Source organism: Oncorhynchus nerka, linkage group LG28 (genome assembly GCF_034236695.1).
Source record: "Oncorhynchus nerka isolate Pitt River linkage group LG28, Oner_Uvic_2.0, whole genome shotgun sequence".
In the NCBI taxonomy this organism is placed as follows: domain Eukaryota; kingdom Metazoa; phylum Chordata; class Actinopteri; order Salmoniformes; family Salmonidae; genus Oncorhynchus; species Oncorhynchus nerka.
In genome coordinates, this window is record NC_088423.1 from 26,846,317 (window position 1) to 26,870,220 (window position 23,904).

The 23,904-nt window shown below is 41.9% G+C and overlaps 1 protein-coding gene across 1 annotated transcript in view; it reads right to left on the reverse strand.

Annotated features, from left to right (window-relative positions):
* LOC115115722 (zinc finger matrin-type protein 4-like) overlaps positions 1-23,904 on the reverse strand; it is a 126,616-nt gene that overhangs the window by 25,523 nt on the left and 77,189 nt on the right. Inside the window, exon 5 of the mRNA XM_065012547.1 lies at positions 1,321-1,417. Coding sequence (XP_064868619.1) covers positions 1,321-1,417 — 97 coding nt within the window. The remainder of the gene's footprint in view (positions 1-1,320; positions 1,418-23,904) is intronic.

Below are 23,904 nucleotides of genomic sequence, written 5' to 3' on the forward strand. Positions count from 1 at the left end.
CTCTGAGCACTGACTGCCACAGCACCTAGACCACCTTATGGCCCAGCTACACCACACGAGTGAAATCCACGTCTGTGAGAGTTGCGTGATACGGAGTTGACTTACTAACGTCAATGTTACCTGCTACATCGGCACGTGCGTAAAGCGTAGACGTTGTGCGGCTGTTGTAGCAGCAACCTAAAATTAGGTTTGGATCTATTTTTCTTGGATCCACTCACGTAAACACCATACAAAGTGCCTGAAATAATTGGTACAAATCCTATTTCAACACTTAAAAACATATTCACTCAGCTTCATAGTATGAAAATGTAATAGAAACATTAATAACAATAGTATGCTACATTTATAGCAGTAGGTCTACCTGTTTGCAAAACTAATATAGAAATGCAACTGTAGTCTTCCAAGTTCATAGTTGGAGGTGGGTTGTTCTACTGTATCTATAGTATCAATGCTTTTTCTAAACTTTTTAAACATTCAAACCAGCTGATGAACAGAAAGGCAATTGCAGATGATGGTCTACCTTGTATCATCTTTCAAAGCAGAGGATGCAGTAGACTAGACCCCTCCCCCGACCCTCCTTGAAAGATATTGTGATTTGACAGGACAGGTCAAAGTTGGCAAAATGTATGACACCCGTTTGATCATCAAAGTTGAGAAGCACGCTTTGCTGTATGACCCCAGTATTCCCCAATACAAGAACACTGTCTAAAGCAAAAGCATGGAATGCTGTAGCATCTGTCCTCGGAGAACCAGATATGTTTTGTCAGAGATATTGTATATAATGACCAGATGATCTTGTCTCCGCTCTAACCATGGGAGTCGTTGTTCCAAAGGCGGGAAGGCAGGCGGTTTGCTTATCGGCCTGCTTATCAGTCTGCTTATCGTTGCATTCCCGAGTGGACCCTCTCACTTTGCCTCTTCCTCTCTGGTTTTGTCAACAAAATTAATTCATGTGTATTTGTTCTGCAAATCCAGACAGCTAGCCAGCTATGGTTCAATTGTTGATTAATGAACAAAGTTAATTATTTGACTGCAGATGGTGGTAGAATTTTTACTCAACTTTATTTTCGATGTAATGAGAAATATGGCTGTTGTCATATAGGCTACCCATATTGGAACCAAAGTCAATAGATTCCATGCAGAAGAGACCGAGTGCAACTGATTCCGTCTCTGGAAATTACTGCGCTGAAGTCCTGTTCACAGTTTGCACACCCATAATCTGTCTCTCTGTCATGCTCTCTCTCCCCCCTCTCTCTCTCACACCTTCTCTCTCTCTCTCTCTCTCTCTTTCGTGCGCCATAGTTAGTGTTATCAACTTACTTGTTCTGGTGCTTGGAGCCCTGGAGGTGAGCATGGTACTGTTCAATGGAGTTCAACACCACACTACATACACTGCAGGAGTAACTGCTGCGGAGACCTGATGAGAGAAAAACACACAGACATCATCATTATCATTGTTGTCGTTATTATAATTATCATCGGAATCATCATCTTCATAATCATCCTCATTGTCATCATGATCTTCATCATCTTAATCATCATTGTCATCATGATCATCTTGATCATCATCATCATCATCTTAATCATGATCATCATTGTCACCATGATCATCATCATCTTAATCATCATCATAATCATGATCATCATTGCCATCATGATCATCATCATCTTAATCATCATCATCATCACCATCTTAATCATCATAATCATTATCATCATTGTCATCATGATCATCATCATCTGAATCATCATCATCATCATCTTAATCATCATTGTCATCATGATCATCATTGTCATCATCATCGTCATCATTGTCATCATGATCATCATCTTAATCATCATTGCAATCAACATCAGTGTCATCACCACCACCATCACTATCATAATCATTGTAAAGCATATCTAATGTACAAAGACAAGCCTACTGTATGCTTAAAAAACATATTTCCAGTGAATTACAGCTGACTCCAATGCAGAGTTACTTGAGAAAACTCTGGTGTAATTACTGTGGTGTTTGCAGTAAGACTCGATGATACTATACTTGTCATTAACAGAGAGCGAGAGGCATTTGAAGATCAAGATTGCTGCTGTCTGCTTTCTTCCTATGTGTATGCCAGAGCGTATGTGTGTTTTAGTGTGTGTGTGTGTGCGGTGTGTGTGAATGTGTGTACTTACAAGCAATGCAGATATATTACTGAGATTTTAGTGGGATGGAAGGATAGAAGAATGGAGGGGAGCCAGGCGTGTGCAGCGCTGCTGAGATGGGTGTGTTTGTGTTTGTGTGTGTGTGTGTGTGTTTGTGTGTGTGTGTGTATGTGTGTGTGTGTGTGTGTGTGTGTGTTGTGTGTGTGTGTGTTTGTGTGTGTGTGTGTGTGTGTGTGTGTGTATGTGTGTGTGTGATTAGATGAACGACGCAGTAACAGATGTGAGCTAATTAGACGGTTTGCAGGTGGTCGAGAATGAAGGACCAAAAATAGACAGAGGAAGAAGAGATGAAAATGAGGGGAAAAAGGAAAGAAAAAGAGAGGGGGTAGAGAGAGATGGGGAGGGAGAGAAAGTGAGATGGAGAGAGACAGGGGAGAGAGAGACTGAAGGGTGAGGGGGTAATGAAAGAGAGGAGAGAGAGACAGAGAGAAAGGGAGAACGAGAGGAAAATAAAAGGCAGTGATTCAGAAAAAGAGAGGGAAAGAGAAAGAGTGAGAGTGTAGGCTAGTCTCATGTTGAGAGAGCTCATGGGGCCCGATTCAGACTTAGGAAAAGTCTTTAACATGATTTTGAATGTCTACTTTATCTCCGTACCCCCTACACTCAGTCGATCAGTGAATTTCAAAACCTGAATAAACTACAAAGACTATGGAGGTTTTCAAATGCAACGTGTTATGTCTGGGGCAAATCCAATGCAACACACCACTCTAAATAGTTTCAAGTATAGTGGCGGCTGAATCATGCTATGGGTATGCTTGTAATCGTTAAGGACTGGGGAGTTTTTTAGGGAAAAAAATTGAATGGAAAGCACAGGCAAAATCCTAGAGGAAAACCTGGTTCAGTCTGCTTTCCACCAGACACTGGTAGATGAATTCACCTTTCAGCAGGACAATAACCTAAAACACAAGGCCAAATCTACACTGGAGTTCCTTACCAAGACAGTGAATGTTCCTGAGTTACAGTTGTGACTTAAATCAACTTGAAAATCTATGGCAAAACCTGAAAAACTTGCAAAGATAAACATCCGATTTGACAGAGATTGCTCAGGGCATGTGCTCCAGGCATGTGCTGACCAACTGGCAGGTGTCTTAACTAACATTTTCAACATGTCCCTGAGTCTGTAATAGTCTGTAATACCAACATGTTTCAAACAGACCACCATAGTCCCTGGGCCCAAGAACACGAAGGCAACCTGCCTAAATGACTACAGACCCGTAGCACTCACGTCTGTAGCCATAAAGTGCTTTCAAAGGCAGGTAATGGGTCACATCAACAGCACTATCCCAGAAACCCTAGACCCACTCCAATTTGCATACTGCTCAAACAGATCCACAGATGATACAATCTCTATTGCACCCCACACGGCCCTTTCCCACCTGGACACGTGAGAATGCTATTCATTGACTACAGATCAGTGTTCAACACCATAGTACCCTCAAAGCTCATCACTAAGCTAAGGCTCCTGGGACTAAACACCTCCCTCTGCAACTGGATCCTGGACTTCCTGATGGGCCGCCCCCAGGTGGTGAGGGTAGGTAGCAACACATCTGCCACCCTGATCCTCAACACTGGAGCCCCTCATGAGCGCGTGTTCAGTCCCCTCCTGTACTCCCTGTTCACCCATGATTGCATGGCCAGGCACGACTCCAACACCATCATTAAGTTTGCAGACGACACAACAGTGGTAGGCCTGATCACCGACAACGACGAGACAGCCTATAGGGAGGAGGTCAGACATCTGGCCAGAATAAAAAACCTATCCCTCAACGTAACCAAGACTAAAGAGGTAATTGTGGACTACAGGAAAAGGAGGACCGAGCACGCCCCCATTCTCATCGACGGGGCTGTAGTGGAGCAGGTTGAGAGGTTTCAAGTTCCTTGGTGTTCACATCACCAACAAACTAGAATGGTCCAAAAACACCAAGACAGTCGTGAAGAGGGCACGACAAAGCCTATTCTCCCTCAGGAAACTAAAAAAGATTTGGCATGGGTCCTCAGATCCTCGAAAGGTTCAACAGCTGCAACATTTTGGCCCATTCCTCCATGCAGATCTCCTCTAGATCAGTGATGTTTTGGGGCTGTTGCTGGGAAAAACTGACTTTCAACTCCCTCCAAAGATTTTCTATGGGGTTGAGATCTGGAGACTGGCTAGGCCCCTCCAGGACCTTGAAATGCTTTCTTACGAAGCCACTCCTTCGTTGCCCAGGCGGTGTGTTTGGGATCATTGTCATGCTGAAAGACCCAGCCACGTTTCATCTTCAATGCCCTTGCTGATGGAAGGAGGTTTTCACTCAAAATCTCACGATACATGGCCCCATTCATTCTTTCCTTTACACGGATCAGTCGTCCTGGTCCCTTTGCAGAAAAACAGCCCCAAAGCATGATGTTTCCACCCCCATGCTTCACAGTAAGTATGGTGTTCTTTGGATGCAACTCAGCATTCTTTGTCCTCCAAACACGACGAGTTGAGTTTTTACCAAAAAGTTATATTTTGGTTTCATATGACCATATGACATTCCCCCAATCTTCTTCTGGATCATCCAAATGCTCTCTAGCAAACTTCAGACGGGCCTGGACATGTACTGGCTTAAGCAGGGGGACACATCTGGCACTGCAGGATTTGAGTCCCTGGCGGCGTAGTGTGTTACTGATGGTAGGCTTTGTTACTTTGGTCCCAGCTCTCTGCAGGTCATTCACTAGGTCCCCCCATGCGTTTCTGGGATTTTTGCTCACCATTCTTGTGATCATTTTGACCCCACGGGGTGAGATCTTGCGTGGAGCCCCAGATCGAGGGAGATTATCAGTGGTCTTGTATGTCTTCCATTTCCTAATAATTGCTCCCACAGTTGACTTCTTCAAACCAAGCTGCTTACCTATTGCAGATTCAGTCTTCCCAGCCTGGTGCAGGTCTACAATTTTGTTTCTGGTGTCCTTTGACAGCTCTTTGGTCTTGGCCATAGTGGAGTTTGGAGTGTGACTGTTTAAGGTTGTTCTTAAAGAAGAAGTTACAGGTCTGTGAGAGCCAGAAATCTTGCTTGTTTGTAGGTGACCAAATTCTTATTTTCCACCATAATTTGCAAATAAATTCATTCAAAATCCTACAATGTGGGATTTTTTTTCACATTTTGTCTGTCATAGTTGAAGTGTACCTATGATGAAAATTACAGGCCTCTCTCATCTTTTTAAGTGGGAGAACTTGCACAATTGGTGGCTGACTAAATACTTTTTTGCCCCACTGTACATACTACCTCAATCAGCCTGAATAACCGGTGCCTATATATAGCATCGCTACTCTTATAACCTCACTACTGTATATAGCCTCACTACTGTGATTTTATTTTTTAAGGTTGTTTTTATTTCTTGTTACCTATTGTTCACCTAATACCTTTTTTTCATTGTTGGTTAGAGCCTGTAAGTAAGCATTTCACTTTAAGGTGTTGTATTCGGCCTACGTGACAAATCAACTTGGTTTTGATTTTAAGATTGGATTATTATTTAATAAATAAAGGTACATTTAAAGAATAATGGCCAAATGTTGCACAATACAGTTGTGAAAAGCTCTCATAAACTTACCCAGAAAGACTCCCAACTGTAATATCTGCAAAATGTGCTTCTACTCATTATGTATGTATGTGATATTTCTGTATTTAATTTTCAATAAATTTGCAAACATTTCTAAAAAAATGTTTTCTATTTATCACTATGTGGTATTGTGTGTAGATGGGTGAGAAAACACATACATTAAAACAATTTTAAATTCAGGCTGTAAGAACATGTGGAATAAGTCAAGGGGTATGAATACTTTCTGAAGGCACTGTATATGCATATTCGTCTCCATTTTACCACCAATTGGTCGATTTAAAAATGATCTGATCTTGTAGATTATTTAGGTTTCGGAAAGTATTTATGAATCACAAAAAAAAACAGATTTGCAGAGCCTTTACGCAAGAAAGAAATAACTGTGGTTTGATTCTGTGACGGCTGTTAAAAGAAGAGGACCAAGGTGCGGCGTGGTGAGCGTACATTTTCTTTATTAGAATGAAAAGACGCCGAACGAAACAATAAACACTACAAAAACAAACTGTGAAGCTAAAGGCTATGTGCCCTAAACAAAGTCAACTTCCCACAAACACAGGTGGGAAAAAGGGCAGCCTAAGTATGGTTCTCAATCAGAGACAACGATAGACATCTGTCCCTGACTGAGAACCCTACCCGGCCAAAACATATAAATATAAATAATAGAGTATAGAATACCCACCCCAACTCACACCCTGACCAAACCAAAATAGAGACATAAACAGGATCTCTAAGGTCAGGGCGTGACAGATTCATTCTGAAAATTGTCACCATCAATCAGTTCTTCAACCCATGGTAAACATTGGAAAATAAGTGTACATAGAATTATACTAAACAGCAATATAAATGCAACATGTAAAGTGTTTGTCTCATTTTTCATGAGCTGAAATAAAAGATCCCCAAAAAGCTTATCTCTCTCAAAATTGGTGAACAAATTTGTTTACATCCCTGTTAGTGAGCATTTCTCATTTGCCAAGATAATCCATCCACCTGACATCTATGGCATATCAGGAAGCTGATTAAAAAGCATGATCATTATACAGGGGCACCTTGTGCTTGGGACAATACAAGGCCACAACTAAAATATGCAGTTTTGTCACAAAACACAAAGCCACAGATGTCTCAAGTTTTGAGGGAGTGTGGAACTGGCATGCTGACTTCAGGAATGTCCACCAGAAATGTTGCCAGAGAATGTGTTAATTATTCTAACATAAGCCGCCTCCAACGTAATTTTAGAGAATTTGGCAGTACATCCAACCGGCATCACAACAGCAGGCTGTGTGTAACCACGCCATCCCAGGACCTTCACATCTGGCATCTTCACCTGCGGGATGATCTGAGACCAGCCACCCGGACAGCTGATGAAACTGTGGGTTTGCACAGAGTGCCCCATGGTGGCAGTGGGGGTTATGGTATGGGCAGGCATAAGCTACGTAAAATGAACACAATTGCATTTTATCCATGGCAATTTAAATGCACAGAGATACTGTGACGAGATCCTGAGGTCCATTGTCGTGCCATTCATCCGCCGCCATCACCTCATGTTTCAGCATGATAATCCACCACCCAATGTCGCAAGGATCTGTACGCAATTCCCTTGAAGCTGAAAATGTCCCAGTTTTTCCATGACCTGCATTCTCACCAGACATATCACCCATTGAGCCTGTTCCGGATACTCTGGATCGACGTGTATGACAGCATGTTCCAGTTCCCGCCAATATCTAGCAACTTGCAAAGTTATTGAAGAGGAGTGGCACAACATTCCACAGGCCACAATCATCAGCCTGATCAACTCTATGGGAAGGAGATGTGTTACGCTGCATGAGGAAAATGGTGGTCACACCAGATACTAACTGGTTTTCTGATCCACGCACCTACTTTTATTTAAGGTATCTTTGACCAACATATGCATATCTGTATTCCCAGTCATGTGAAATCCATAGATTAGGGCCTAATTCCTTTTATATGAACTGTAACTCAGTAAAATCTTTTGCATGTTGCGTTTATGTTTTTGATCAGTGTATAATAGGGAGAATAGTGTACAGTAGTAGGCTATACCCTCATCTATTGCCTGTACTAACCATTGAACTGTATGATGACAAGGCCAAATATTGCACCATGTGTTGGGTTCAAACTGTTACAGCTTGGTCTGCGCTCTGCTCCATAACGATTGAATTAGCCTATATATATTTTATATATTATCAACCGTTACTAATGATCCTTAGCAACAACCACACAGCCGTTACGCCGTTTACAGAGGAAGCAAATTAAGGTAAGTATAACTGTGCAATTAAATGGAATGATAATGTAGGCTATACCAAAGGAACTAACAATAAATTGTGGTTGAATTGCATGCTATTCTTATGCTAAAGTTCTAGGTCAGAATACGCATAGAGAGGAAGTGCACAAAAAGGGAATTACGTTCCATTTACGCATGCTTAACTCGGGTCGGGCTCAATGTGAGCTGGCTGTAACATCTATAGAACACTGCATGCATCCAGGAAACTGAGGCATTAGTAAGGGGTGTGCCGAGTACCCTGACAAAATCCAGGTAGAATCAGGAATTCCCCAGGGCAGCTGTCTAGGCCCCTTACTTGAGTAAAGCCCGTGTGTCTAGGTATGCGAATGATTCAACACTATACACGTCAGCTACCACAACGACTGAAATGACTGCAACACTTAACAAAGAGCTACAGTTAGTTTCAGAATGGGTGGCAAGGAATAAGTTAGTCCTAAATATCAAAAACTAAAAGCATTGTATTTGGGACAAATCATTCACTAAACCCTACACGTCAACTAAATATTGTAATGAATATTGTGGTAATTGAGCAAGTTGAGATGACTAAACTGCTTGGAGTAACCATGGATTGTAAACTGTCATGGTCAAAACATATTAATACATCCATAGCTAAGATGGGGAGAAGTCTGTCCATAATATAGCGCTGTTCTATATTCTTAACAGCACTATCAAGGCAGGTCTTAACAGTAGTCCATGTCCTACCTTGACTACTGTTCAGTCGTGTGGTCAGGTGCCACAAAGAAGGAATTAGGAAAATTGCAATGGTCTCAGAACGGGGTAGCACAGCTGGCCCTTGGATGTACACAGAGAGTTAATATTAATCTCTAATATCAATCTCTCCTGGCTGAAAGTGGAGGAGATATTCTCTTCATCACTACTTGTTTTTGTGAGACATGTGTAATGCACCAAGTTGTCTGTTTGAGCTGCTGGCACACAGCTCGGACACCTATGCATACCCAATAAGACATGCCACCAGAGGTTTCTTCACAGTCCCTAAGTCCAGAACACAGTACTACATAGAGCCATTACTACATGGAACTCTATTCCACATCAAGTAACACATGCGAGAAGTAACATTTTATTTACAATTCTGAATAAAATTCACCTCATGGAACAGTGGGGTCTGTGAAGCAACACAAACATAGGCACAGACACATGCATACAAACACACGATAACATACGCACCATACACACACGTACACATGGGTTTTGTGTTGTGGATATGTGGTAGAAGAGTAGGGGCCTGAGGGCACACACTTAATATGTTGTGAAATCTGTTGTGAATGTATTGTAAAGTTTAAAAAAAATAATTAACTGCTTTAATTTTGCTGGACCCCAGGAAGAGGCAGCAGCTAACGGTGATTCATAATAAATACAAATAAAAACAAATACAAAATTAGTATTGTAATGGATACTTGGATTTTTGCTGTCGTGGGCCTTTAACCCTCAAACTACCAACATATTTTACATACAGTATATGGATTACCAATTGGGGTCAATTTGACCCAAAGAATAAACTATTTGAAAAAACAACAGTAATAGCAAAATATCAACCTAATTCTTATCAAACCATCATTGGATATATAAATATTGTAATCAGAAAAAAATTCTTACCAAAACAGACTGTTAATTAAAAAAGGACAGTTAATTAACATATTCTGTAAAACAGCTTTTTTATAAAGTATAATCCACATTAGTACTAAAAAGCTGATTTACCAACATTTAATTGTGGTGTCATTTCGTTTTTAGAAACAAATGTATATAAGCGACATTACACCAACATTTCAAATATTCTTTATTTCATTGACAAAACGTGATATTCCATTGAGACACAATGACCAAACATATGGGTAAAATATGGCTTAGTTTTCTTTATTTACTTACCCCAAAGACAGCATTAGCAGTGCTGCTAGTGAAACACTGGGAGTGGTAGGGCCTATGGCAGGATGCGTATGTTTTATTTATTTGGGTCTTTAAGTCATTTCAAAGCAAATGTTATAGAAACCAAAATACCATAAATTGCACATACAGAATATTTGTGGGTGTTTATTTTTTTTCAGAAGATACACACCAGCACAGCACTCAGACATTCAGAAGGTAGCTCTCTCTGGTGGTATGCGTAACTTGTAATGTCTCCAAAGAAATCTGTTTTCCGAAAATGGTCCTATCTCTTACATGAATATCGGAAGAATTTGTTTTTTGGCTGGGGTCAAAATGACCCCAACGCAAATATATCAAATATACTTTTTTTTAAGTCTAGATTGATACAAAACCACTAAACAATTATTTAGATGTAATGACAAAGTCATGAACGTTTGGATTAATTTAATTAACCACTTTTGGGCTGTGATCAAAAATATGACTCTGGGGTAAAAATGACCCCAGTTGGTATAACTCTAATTTATGTCATTTGAAAGAAAACATATAAGCGCATAAGGTATCTTTTGAATAAAGTGACCCCTTTGTATTTTAAATATTTATGGACTTCCACACTGAGAGGCTATAACTAGACAGGAAATGTCACCCAGAGAACAAAATGATTTTACGTGATAACACAGTGTCCAGCACATTCACATATTCAGAAAATAATTGGTTGGAGGTCTTTTACTATCCCTGCAGTCATTGTGGTTCTGTGTGTTTGTGTGTGTGTCCGTGTGCCAGTATGCTAATTTCTCTACTTTCATTACTGTCTGTGAGATTTATGAGTTGGTGATGTGCTCCATGACCCTTTGACCTTTTGAGGCAGTAATTGGCAAAGTATGTAGGAAGACGAAGTACTAGCTAATATACACCAGAGGAGAGACAGGTCACTGCTGGGATGAGGCCAGGACCGTATAATGTAGTATATCACAGCCCACAAACACAAACACACACTTAATTTTCCTTTCTGAAGCTACGGGTGGGCAATGTAAAAGCGTTGAACGTGTGGCTTATTGTGGGCACGGCTTTCAGTTTGTTATTTTTGCCCACCCGTGAGAGTGAATTCCAGTTAATGTGGTCTATTCGTTATTCAAACAAAAACTGCCAGCGTCTGTAATAAGATATAAGGTTACTATGTTAAGGTAGTAAATGCTTGGATATGATTTTGTGGCTACTAAATGTGAAAGTCTTGTGAAAAGAATATGTTATTGAACATTTACATTACATTTAAGTCATTTAGCAGACGCTCTTATCCAGAGCGACTTACAAATTGGTGCTTTCACCTTATGACATCCAGTGGAACAGCCACTTTACAATAGTGCATCTAAGTCTTTTAAGGGGGGTGAGAAGGATTACTTTATCCTATCCTAGGTATTCCTTAAAGAGGTGGGGTTTCAGGTGTCTCCGGAAGGTGGTGATTGACTCCGCTGTCCTGGCGTCGTGAGGGAGTTTGTTCCAAACCAATTACATTTCTTGTTTTACAGGGAATTTAGGTCATTGCTTGTAACCCAATTGAAGAAATGTGGAAAGGTAATTCCAAATAAAAAAATGACACTTGGAACAAGATTAAAAAATTGTTCGTATTTACATGAAATATTAGTTTGTTTTTTATATTTAATGGGTATAATAGGTTGCAACTTGAAATATAGGTTAGGTAATAATCAAATAAAACAGTGTCATTAAATCCTATATTTGGTTTCAACAAATATAGTATTTTTCAACAGAGAATACCTAACTTATTTACCTGTAACCAGTTCAAGTAATCTTTTCAGGTTGAGCCAAAGCGGATTTGTTTTACAGTGCATGGATTGCAAGGACTGGCCATCCATGATATCAAAATTATAGTTCTAAACATGTTTTGAGGCTACACAAGGTTTCTTAATATCTACATTATCTACAAACAGTGGAGTAAAACAAACTTCTATTTTGGGTTCTGAACTAAGCTCATGAGGCATTTATAACTTGTATTCTTCAATTATCAACGGGTATACTGTATATCATAAATGTATTAGTGCAAAAATGGGTGTAGCAACTAAGGATTCTAGGTAAGCATGTTATTATGCATCATCAGTGAGGCAGAACATACATCTGTATCTGACAAGAATTTATTTTATTTTATGAATGTTCTCGACATGGCTGAGTGTGTTTTGGGAGTCACTTTTCTCAAATAATTAAAGATAAAAGCTAAGAACTTTGATGGTCCCTGTTGAGGGAAATGGCTCTTTACAATTTACACACATGCACACACACACACACACATTCTCTTTAAGACAGTTTCTATGCTTTCAGATAATCCTCAGCCACTGTCAGCTGAACTCTCATCTCCTTCACAAAGCTCCTTACGCGAGCTGAGGCATGTCACACACATACACGCACGCACACGCAGGCACACACACGAACAGACACACACACACACACTTAATTTCCATTTCTAAAGTTATCAAAGACATCATTGAGAATGGCAAGAAAATTATGTTTGGGCTTAAGGGTTGATTGTATGTGTGTGTGGTGACAGAGATGATTGGTGTCATCCTCCTTTGTTCCTCCTCAGCAGATTACAGTATTTTGCGATTACTCACACACTTGTTGCGGAATTTGGCTCATTGTGTCAAAACTCTACACACAAGCCAAATAAGACACAACACTTGGAGATAAACATCTCACTTCTATGTCAAAATGAAACTCTGCAATCAAAACCTAACAATCCTTTTTCAAAATGATACACACATGCACCATTTGAATTACTCTTTCAAAGCAGCAACAACACACTGATGTACTTTATACAAAATACTGCTGTCTTTAGTACGTTGTATTCCTTTTTAATTTTCTCATACAGGCTTCTGTGAAAGATTGTTCCAGTACAGTACATCTACTCACATTTCAATTAACACAAAACTAGAAAGGCTTCAGAAAACAAATATCCAGCTTATTTTTTTTGCCGTTGCATGTTTTTACAACAACAAAAAAGCACAAAGGAAAATAGAATTACAGTACAGTAATCAAACAATATGTTACTGTAAACTCAAAGAAACAAAAATAATTACAGTAAAATTACAGTGCAATGGTAAACTAAAAATAGTATTGTAAGGGATTGTAAGGGATGGGGTGGATGGTTTATGGATCCTGCCTTCTGTTAGGGTCTGGCCACATCACCTCATCCACATCACAAGCAATGTCATCCATGGCTAGGCAATGGGAAAAATATTGCCTTGCGTATCCAACCCTGGACTTACCCCACTTCTGTCTCCGCATACCTCTTCCATTGCTTGCAGAGGAGGCAGGTGGGCATGTGGTTGGCGGTCAAACACCTTCCAACGCCAAGCCGAAAATAATTCCTCAATTGGATTGAGAAATGGGGAGTACACATCGCAAGTATACAACTGTGAAGTTATTGTGGTTGGTGAATCAGTCCCTGACCAGAGCAGCCCGGTGGAAACTAACATTATCCCAGATAACCACAAACCTAGGTTGCTCTCGTCCATCCTGTACAACTGCATTATGTAGTGCATCCAGAAATATGATTATGTGTGCAGTATTGTAGGGACCTAGGGTGGCATGGTGATGGAGAACTCCTTGCAGATGGCGGCACACAAGGGGATATTTCCCTTGCACTGCCCAGGGACATTCGTTGTCCTATAACATTTCGGCCCCGACGCCTGGTTTTAGCTAGATTGAATCCAGCTTCATCAATGAAAATGAACTAATGAGGCTGTGCAGCTGCGTCAAAGTCCAGGACTCTGTAACAGAAAATGCATACACCGTACCGTGAATATGGTGTAACTCAAAACACAGGACTACAATGTCTACATTTTTACACAAGGATGGGGGTGGGTTGGGTCAGACACATCCAGTCAAAACTACAAGCTACAGGTAAGGCAGGTGCCCCCACAGACAACCACCTCCCCCCAACCCCAGAATGGGGGCACCTGCCTAGGTCACATACTGCTTTGTCTGAATGTATCTATGCAGTGCCAAAATGACACAATCTATTGCCACTATTGTATTACAGTATAATACAGTGACACTTACTTGCACATAGTCATAGCGAAGGTCTTTGACTCTAACGCTGTTCCTCTCAAATGGAACGCTTTACAGCTGCTTCATCGTAAGTTGGTATTGATGCAAATGCGGCAGAGTGTCGACATACTGACACAGTTGATATTATTGAATGTTGTGTGATCTGCGATGATTTGCTCTCGTAATTGATGTAGGCGGATGGTGTTGTTTGCCAACACTAGATTGACAATGGCCAGTTCCTGTTCATGGGTGAACAGATGTTGCCTTCCACCCTCAGGTCATCTGGCAGTTCTGTAGAAAATGCAAGAATATGATGTCATTGCCTAGGTTCTTTTTTATATACAGTGCCTTGCAAAAGTATTCATCCCCCTTGGCATTTTTCATATTTTGTTGCATTACAACCTGTAATTTAAATGGATTTTTATTTGGATTTCATGTAATGGACATACACAAAATAGTTTAAATTGGTGAAGTGAAATGGGAAAAATAACCTTTTTCAAAAAATTCGAAAAAAATAAACAACTGTAAAGTGGTGCGTGTATATGTGTTCACCCCTTTGCTATGAAGCCCCTAAATAAGATCTGGTGCAACCAATTACCTTCAGAACTCACATAATTAGTTAAACAAAGTCCACCTGTGTGCAATCTAAGTGTCACAGGACCTGTCACATGATCTCAATATATATACCTGTTCTGAAAGGCCCCAGAGTCTGCAACACCACTAAGCATGTGGCACCACCAAGCAAGCGAGACCATGAAGACCAAGGAGCTCTCCAAACAGGTCAGGGACAAAGTTGTGGAGAAGTAAAGACCAGGGTTGGGCTATAAAAACATATCTGAAACTTTGAACATCCCACAGAGCACCATTAAATCTATTAAACCATTAAATCTATTATAAAAAAAACAACCATGGACACTTACCACTCCACATCTTGGTCAGATCCTTGCTACACCTCCTCTTCAGACGAAGAGGAGGAAAACCCTTACAGAATCACCCACCAACCAAGGACCAAGCGGCGTGGTAACAGACAGCGGCAGCAGCAGCAGCAGCGGCGGCCAGCATCACAAGACTCCTGGACATGGGAGGAGATTTTGAATAGAGAAGGACCCTGGGCACAGGCTGGGGAATATCGCCGCCCTAAAGCAGAGCTGGAGGCAGCGAAAGCTGAGCGGTGGCGATATGAGGAGGCAGCACGGCAGCGCGACGGGTACGAGAGGCAGCCCCCAATTTTTTTGGGGGGGGGAGGGCACACAAGGAGTGTGGCTAAGCCAGGTAGCAGAACTGAGCTCCGTCCTCGTGCTTATTATAAACAGCGCGTTACTTGTCAGGCACCGTGTTATGCGGTTAAGCACACGGTGTTGCCAGTACGTGCCCATAGCCCGGTGCGCTATAGGGCAGCCGCCCGAAAGTGTCATGCGAGTGTGGGCATCCAGCCAGGGCGTATGGTGCCTGCTCAGCGTGTCTGGTCGCCGGTACGCTGTTTCGTTCCAGGGTATCCTGCGCCGGCTCTGCGTGCTGTGTCTCCGGGGCTGGGAGGGTGCAGCTCCGCTCGTGCCGGGCAAATGTGGGAGTGGAGCCTAAGGGAGAGGTGCGCGTAGTAGGCACTAGATCTCCCGTGCTTACCCACAGCCCGGTTCAACCTGTGCCTGCACTCTGGAGGGTCCGGGCTAGAGTAGTTATCCAGCCTGGGGGAGTGGTGCCAAGGCTGCGCACCAGAGCTCCAGTGCTCCCCCACAGCCCGGTCCTTCAGGTGCCTACTCCTAACACCAAGCCTCCTGGAGTTCTCCCCAGCCTGGTGGGTCCTGTGGCAGCCCCACGCACCAGGCTGTCTCTCTGTCTCCTCCCTACAGGGTCTCCCGCCTGTCCAGAGCTGCTAGAGTCTCCCATCTGTCCAGCGCTGCTAGAGTCTCCCGCCTGTCCACAGCTGCTAGAGTCTCCTGCCTGTCCAGAGCTGCTAGAGCCTCCCGCCTGTCCAGAGCTGCTAGAGTCTCCGGCCTGTCCAGAGCTGCTAGAGTCTCCCGCCTGTCCAGAGCTGCTAGAATCTCCCGCCTGTCCAGAGCTGCTAGAATCTCCCGCCTGTCCAGAGCTGCTAGAGTCTCCCACCTGTGCAGAGCTGCTAGAGTCTCCCGTCTGTCCAGAGCTGCAAGAGTCTCCCGTCTGTCATGAGCCGCCAGTCTGTCATGAGCCGCCAGTCTGTCATGAGCCGCCAGAGGCGCCAGTCAGCATGGAGCCGCCAGAGCCGCCAGTTAGTATGGAGCCGCCAGTCAGCTTGGAGCCGCCAGTCAGCCAGGAGCCGCCAGTCAGCCAGGAGCTGCCAGAGTCGCCAGTCAGCTAGTAGCTGCCAGAGTCGCCAGTCAGCCAGTAGCTGCCAGAGCCGTCAACCAGCCAGGAGCTGCCATAGTCGTCGACCAGCCAGGAGCTGCCAGAACCGTCAACCAGCCAGGAGCTGGCAGAGCCGTCAGTCAGCCAGAAGCTGCCAGAGCCGTCAACCAGCCTGAGCTACCTCTCATTCCTGAGCTACCTCTCAGTCCTGAGCTACCCCTCAGTCCTGAGCTACCCCTCAGTCCTGAACTACCCCTCAGTCCGGAGGAGTTTGTTAAGTCCGGAGGTGTCCCTCAGTCCTGTGGGCCTAGGAGGCCACAGAGGCGGACTAAGACTATGGTGGAGTGGGGTCCACGTCCAGGGCCAGAGCCGCCACCGTGGACAGATGCCCACCCAGACCCTCCCCTATAGGTTCAGGTTTTGCGGCCAGAGTCCGCACCTTGGGGGGGGGGGGGTACTGTCACGCTCTGACCCTAGTTCTTGTGTTATTTGTTTGTTTTAGTTGGTCAGGACGTGAGTTGGGTGGGCATTCTATGTTTTGTGTTTCTAGGTTGGTTTTCTGTGTTCGGTGTCGTTAGTTGTCTCTGATTGAGAATCATACTGTTTCCGTGTCTGTGTTTGTGTTTGTTCGCCACACGGTACTGTTTTCGGTTTTGTTCAAGTTTATTGTTTTGTAAGCATAATGCTAAAGCAACACTCGAATGGTTTAAATGGAAGCATTTAAATGTCTTGGAATGGCCTAGTCAAAGCCCAGACCTCAATCCAATTGAGAATATGTGGTAAGACTTGAAGATAGCTGTACACCATCCAACTTGAAGGAGCTGGAGCAGTTTTGGCTTGAAGAATGGGCAAAAATCCCAGTGGCTAGATGTGCCAAGATTATAGAGACATACCCCAAGAGACTTGCAGCTGTAATTTCTGCAAAAGGTGGCTCTTCAAAGTATTGACTTTAGGGGAGGGGGGGTGAATAGTTATGCATTCTCAAGTTTTCAGTTTTTTGTCTTATTTCTTGTTTGTTTCACACCCCAAAAATATTTTGCATCTTCAAAGTGGTAGGCATGTTGTGTAAATCAAATGATACAAACCCCCCAAAACTCAATTTTATTTCCAGGTTGTAAGGCAACAAAATATAAAAAATGCCAAAGTGGTTGAATACTTTCGCAAGCCACTGTACTGTACTGTCATACTGTACACAATAACATCAAAACTGTATTACATGTACTTCACAGCAATATACCTATTTTTTTTGTTCACTGAGGAGCATAGACCTAATATTGTAGGACTACATTGTATTGTACTGTGATGCAGAATGATGTGCGACAATTACATAGGTACAGTCTTGTGTAGAAAGTTGAAGACATACCTGTTCTGCAGTCTAAATGTCCGTATTATGGATGCTACCGTGTAGCAACACAGGTTGGGTTGGACTCTCTGCCCAGCCTCCCTCATCGTCAGGTCATGATTTATGACATGATCCCACCAAAGTGACCCTAAAGTCATCAGAAATATGTCTCAGTCTGCCTGGTTCCCTTCTTTGTTCTTGTCCTAGTCCTCCTCCTTCTCCCCTCTCTCTTCCTCTTCCTCTTCCTCTCGCTCTCACTGCCTCCATGTTTGCAAAGTGAGCGTACCTGAGGTCTGTAGTGCTGAGGCTCAGACTAATTGGTGTTCAATTACTGTATGTAAGTGTTTTCATGTGTGGGTGTGGGTGTTGCCAATTTCAGGCATGTTTTGCATTTTGAATAGCAGTGTTTTCCCAATGATTGCAAGAGATTTCATTCTTGAACGAAGTGTCTAATGTAAGAAACAGTGTGTAGTGTTTTGCAAGTGTGTTGCAGAATTGCAAACAAAGTGCAAACAAAGTGCAATGTGTGTTGCAGAATTGGAAATAAAGTGCAAAGCAGAAAATGTGTTTGTGCTTTTGGTGCCTTTGTTTAAGGCATGGTTACAAAAGTGAAGGTTTTGATGCTTTTGTCTAAGCATTCACTTTCAGTGTGTAAGCAATTGGCAAAAACTGTAATAATTGTTTTGTCATTTTTTAGAGGGGAAATGTGTGTGTGTGTATATGCACTACATGAACAAAAGTATGTGGACACCTGCTATTCGAACATCTCATTCCAAAATCATGGGCATTAATATAGAGTTGGTCCCCCATTTGCTGCTATAACAGCCTCCACTCTTCTGGAAAGGCTTTCCACTCGATGTTGGAACATTGCTGCAGGGACTTACTTCCATTCAGACACAAGAGTAATAATGAGGTCGAGAACTGATGTTGGGTAATTAGGCCTGGCTCGCAGTCAGCATTCCAATTCGTCCCAAAGGTGTTCAATGGGGTTGAGGTCAGGGTTCTGTGCTGGCCAGTCAAGTTCTTTCACAGTGATCTCGACAAACCATTTCTTTATGGACCTCACTTTGTGCACGGGTGCATTGTCAGGAAAGGGCCTTCTCCAAACTGTTGCCACAAAGTTGGAAGCACAGAATTGTCTAGAATGTCATTATATGCTGTAGCCATTAAGATTTCCCTGTGTAAGGGCTATTTGACCAAGAAGCAGAGTGATGGAGTGCCGCATCAGATGACCTGGCCTCACCCGACCTCAACCCAATGGAGATGGTTTGGGATGAGATGGACTGCAGAGTGAAGGAAAAGCATCCAACAAGTGCTCAGCATATCTGGGAACTCCTTCAAGACTGTTGGAAAAGCATTCCAGGTGAAGCTGGCTGAGAGAATGCCAAGAGTGTGCAAAGCTGTCATCAAGACAAACATTGTCTGTGCCAATGTTTGTGTTGCTTCACAGTACCCGCTGTTCCATAAAGTGTTTTTTAAATCAAATTTTACTGCTTGCGTCAGTTACTTGATGTGGAATAGAGTTCCATGTAGTCATGGCTCTATGTAGTACTTTGTGCATCTCATAGTCTGTTCTGGACTTGGGGACTGTGAAGAAACCTCTTGTGGTACGTCTTGTGGGGTATGCATGGTTGTCCGAGCTGTGTGCCAGTAGTTTAGACAGACAGCTCGGTGCATTCAACATGTCAATCAATACCTCTCATAAATACAAGTAGTGATGAAGTCAATCTCTCCTCCACTTTGAGCCAGGAGAGATTGACATGCATATTATTAATATTAGCTCTCTGTGTACATCCAAGGGCCAGCCGTGCTGCCCTGTTCTGAGCCAATTGCAATTTTCCTAAGTCCTTTTCTTGTGGCACCTGACCACACGACTGAACCGTAGTCAAGGTGTGACAAAACTAGGGCCTGTAGGACCTGCCTTGTTAATAGTGCTGTTAAGAAGGCAGAGCAGCGCTTTATTATGGACAGACTTCTCCCCATCTTAGCCTCTACAGTACTGCATCAATATGTTTTTACCATGACAGTTTACAATCTAGTGTTACTCCAAGCAGTTTAGTCATCTCAATTTGCTCAATTTACACATGATTTATTACAAGATTTAGTGAGTGTTTTGTTCCAAATACAATGCTTTAAGTTTTAGAAATATTTAGGGCTAACTTATTCATTGCCATCCACTCTGAATGTAACTGGAGCTTTTTGTTGAATGTTGGAGTCATTTCAGTCACTGTGTTAGCTGATGTGTATAGCGTTGAGTCATCCGCATACATAGAAACTGTGGTATGTCGTTAGTAAAAATGGTTAGTAAAATGATTGCCTAAACTTAATGGTTTAACCTTATCCAAAATCTTAACCCTTAATCTTTCAAATTTGACATTTGGAGAGACCGAACGATACTGAGCAGAAGGAGTCAACCAAGGGTGTCAAAAGCACTTCGAAATTTGATGTTTGGAGCATCTTCGAAATTTGACATTTGGAGAAACTTAAATAAATGTCTAATTCTGCTGTGAGACTGTGAGAGCTTGTTGTGAGTTTTATGAACATACAGTATGTGTTTGTGGATATGAGTGTGTGTGTGTAAGGGTGAGTGTGTGTGTGTGTGTTTATGGATGTGTATGTGTGTGTGTGTAAGGGTGAGTGTGTGTGTGTGTGGACGCTCATGCGTGAGAAAGTAATATAATAATATATTCTGTTATATCCTCTTCTCTTCAGCTCTAACCTCAGTCCCCAGAGTCATTGGTAACTATATAACCCATACTGCATTTATCTGGTCCATGAATAAATATACTATTCACTGACAGAGTTAAACCAGGTGAGAATGCCAGTATTAAATTGAATGAATTACGAAACAATAGAAAAGCTGTATTAAAAAATGTGTCCTGTTGCATAGACCATAAAGAAACAAAGTAATTTAGAAATCATTTGTAGAGTGGGAGAGGAGAGCATGTAAGAGGAGTGTGTGTGTTTGTGTGTGTGTGGTGTGCATACGGGTGCGTGCCTGTGCACCTAAGTTTGAACTTAATTTCCCCTTAGTTGAATCACAAAGTGCCTTCAGAAAGTATTCAAACTAGAGATGCACCGATACAACATTTTTGGCCGATACCGGTACCCAATATTTTCCTTGACAAAAAACAAAAACAATACCGATTACGATATTTATAATTGTTGTGGCCTTTTAAGCATTCTAATACAGTTAAATAGTTAACACACACACATGGAAGCAGTGGTCACTACAGTCCCTGTTTCGAATCCAGGCTGTATCACATCCGGCCGTGATTGGGAGTCCCATAGGGGGGCGCACAATTGGCCCAGCGTCTTCCGGATTTTGCCGGGGTAGACTGTCACTGGAAATAAAAATGTGTTCTTAATTTTCTTGTCTAGTTAATAAAGATTACACACACACCACACTGACCAAAATGTTATTTTGTTGGCATTTACGTATGTACCCATTCCCAGTAAAACATAATCAAAAGCTACAGTATTTCTTTCACTTACTTGCTGTGCTGTTTCGTTCATTTGTTCAGTCGTTTCATTCTCAACTAGGATTTCTCATACTATGGAACGCAGTTTGGTTCTTTGCGTGTCAAATAACACTATTTGACGTGTAAAATAAGCTTATTGACCAATCAGGACCTGAATATGACTGCAAGTCACATAATAATTTAACGCATTCATGATTTAAAAAAAAGTAGTTATTACATATTGACTATTACTCGTATTTCATATATCACAACGATTCATCGATACGCATGCTGTGATGCTGGTAAAGTTGTCTAGCGCACCTACAGTGCTGGTCTTTAAAAAAAGCTAGCTAGCTCATGGATGCAAACACGTTTTTTCCCCAAAAACACAGCAAAACGACATAATCTGTTTCAGTAGCTAGCTAACTATATAGCTAGGTGTCATCATTTAGAAATAACCCTAATTTATGAGACAGTTTTTATTTTATTAAATGGTGGTCAGACCCATCTATGTGAAGCTAGCCACAATAAGGATTAGTCACATAGTGGACTTTGCGGTTAGCCGTCAAAATAAAAGTATGTCATTGACATGATGCAAAGAATACAAATAGTAGAATTATGCCATAATTGAATAGATCATGCTAAACGAGGTTGGAATGTTGTTATATAAAATCAACAAAACACAATAATTAGTTAATTTGACAAAAATCTGTTGAAATCACACTGCATGTAATATACTTTAGAATTTCATTGGGGGCATACATATTTCACTGTACAGCCTTACCCCATGTCATTTATCCACAATCTATAGGTATGAGTCTACTCAGTGACACCCAGAAAACAATGGCGTCATAGCTCTTATTGCCGGACTTTGAAACAACTGTGAATTGAGCCACATTTATTGTCTATGTGTATTGAACACTATTCCTGAGGAAAAACAATACTGTGTGGATGTTTTGGAGTCTGATAACTCTGAGGAGGACGTTGGGAAAAAATATCTTGGGTATTAAGTAGACTGATACCCCATTTCACTGACCCCCAATCCTTAGGTAAAGCTGTACAGTGCAATATGAATGTCAATACACACAATAGGCTGACTGGGGAGGTGATTTCACAGTCCCACGATAAGAGATACAACGTTCATATTTGCATAAACTCTTCACAGTTGTGTTCAGTGGGTGTCACCGAGTAGACCCCATTTCATTGCTTCCCATTCCAACCTTGTTTAACATTATCTAGTCTAAATATGGGATTATTCCAACAATTGTAACCTTCTGCAACACGTTCAAAGAGGTATGTTGTTATGATCACACCAAGTCTCGTTAATCATAAGGCATACACCCCCGCCCTTCTTCTTACCAGAGATGCTTAATGGAAAAATGGTTGTAATCAATTTATCATTATATAATTTATCTTTATATTATATAATGTTTACTTACCCTACATTACTCATCTCATATGTATATACTGTACTCTATACCATCTACTGCATCTTGCCTATGCCGTTCGGCCATCACTCATTTATATATTTTTATGTACATATTCGTATTCATTCCTTTACACTTGTGTGTATAAGGTAGTTGTTGTGAAATTGTTAGGTTATATTACTTGTTAGATATTACTGCATGGTCGGGACTAGAAGCACAAGCATTTCGCTACACTTGCATTAACACCTGCTAACCATGTGTATGTGACAAATACATTTGATTTGACTTTTATTTTGAAGGCAAACCGCAAATTCCACGATTGTGCCTAATCCTTATTGTGGCTAGCTTCACAACACATAATCCGGGTCGGTCGAGCCTCACTAGCCAGATGAAGCCAGTTGGCTGCTTATAACGTTAGCTTTGAGCAACAGGGTTAAGTAGATGGCTAGCTATTTATTTTCATGAACTGACCTCAATTTGAATAGGCGAACAAACAGTGGCAACCAAGCTAATACTTACACACAAGGATTCCTAAATTATTGCTAAGAATAATGACTGCACTCAGCTAGCAATGAGGAATCGGCACAGAAAGGGCCCTCTTCCATGGGGCCAGACCTGATTGAATCAGCCCGGAATCGGGTATCGGACTCGGCCCTGAATCAAAATGAATGACTGCCCAGAATTGGCCCAAATACATCAGGCCGTATCCGTCTACCAGAATTCAGGCGACTTCGTCGACATCTTACCAGAATCTCACCAGAAGCGGGCCGATGCAAATTTAAATAAATGTATACAAAATTACCCACGAAAATCAGAAAAGCAATCAAAAAAATGGTTTACCTTTGATGATCTTCGGATGTTTTCACTCACGAGACTCCCAGTTACACAACAAATGTTCCTTTTGTTCCATAAAGATTATTTTTATACCCAAAATACCGACGTTTGTTTGTCGCCTTATGTTCAGAAATCCACAGGAAAGAGCGGTCACGACAACGCAGACGTATATTCCAAATAATATCCATAATGTCCACCGAAACATGTCAAACGTTTTTTATAATAAATCCTCAAGTTGTTTTTAAAATATATATTCGATAATATATCAACCGAGTGTGTAGCTTTTTCAATAACAGCGGGAGAAACAATGGCCGCTTTACTCAGTTGCGCAAAACTCACTATGAGAGCCCCCACCTATCCACTTACGCAATGTGATCCTTCACGCTCATTTTTTCAAAATAAAAGCCTGAAACTATGTCTAAAGACTGTTGACACCTTAGGGAAGCTATAGAAAAGGGAATCTGGTTGATATCCCTTTAAATGGAGGATAGGCATGCATAG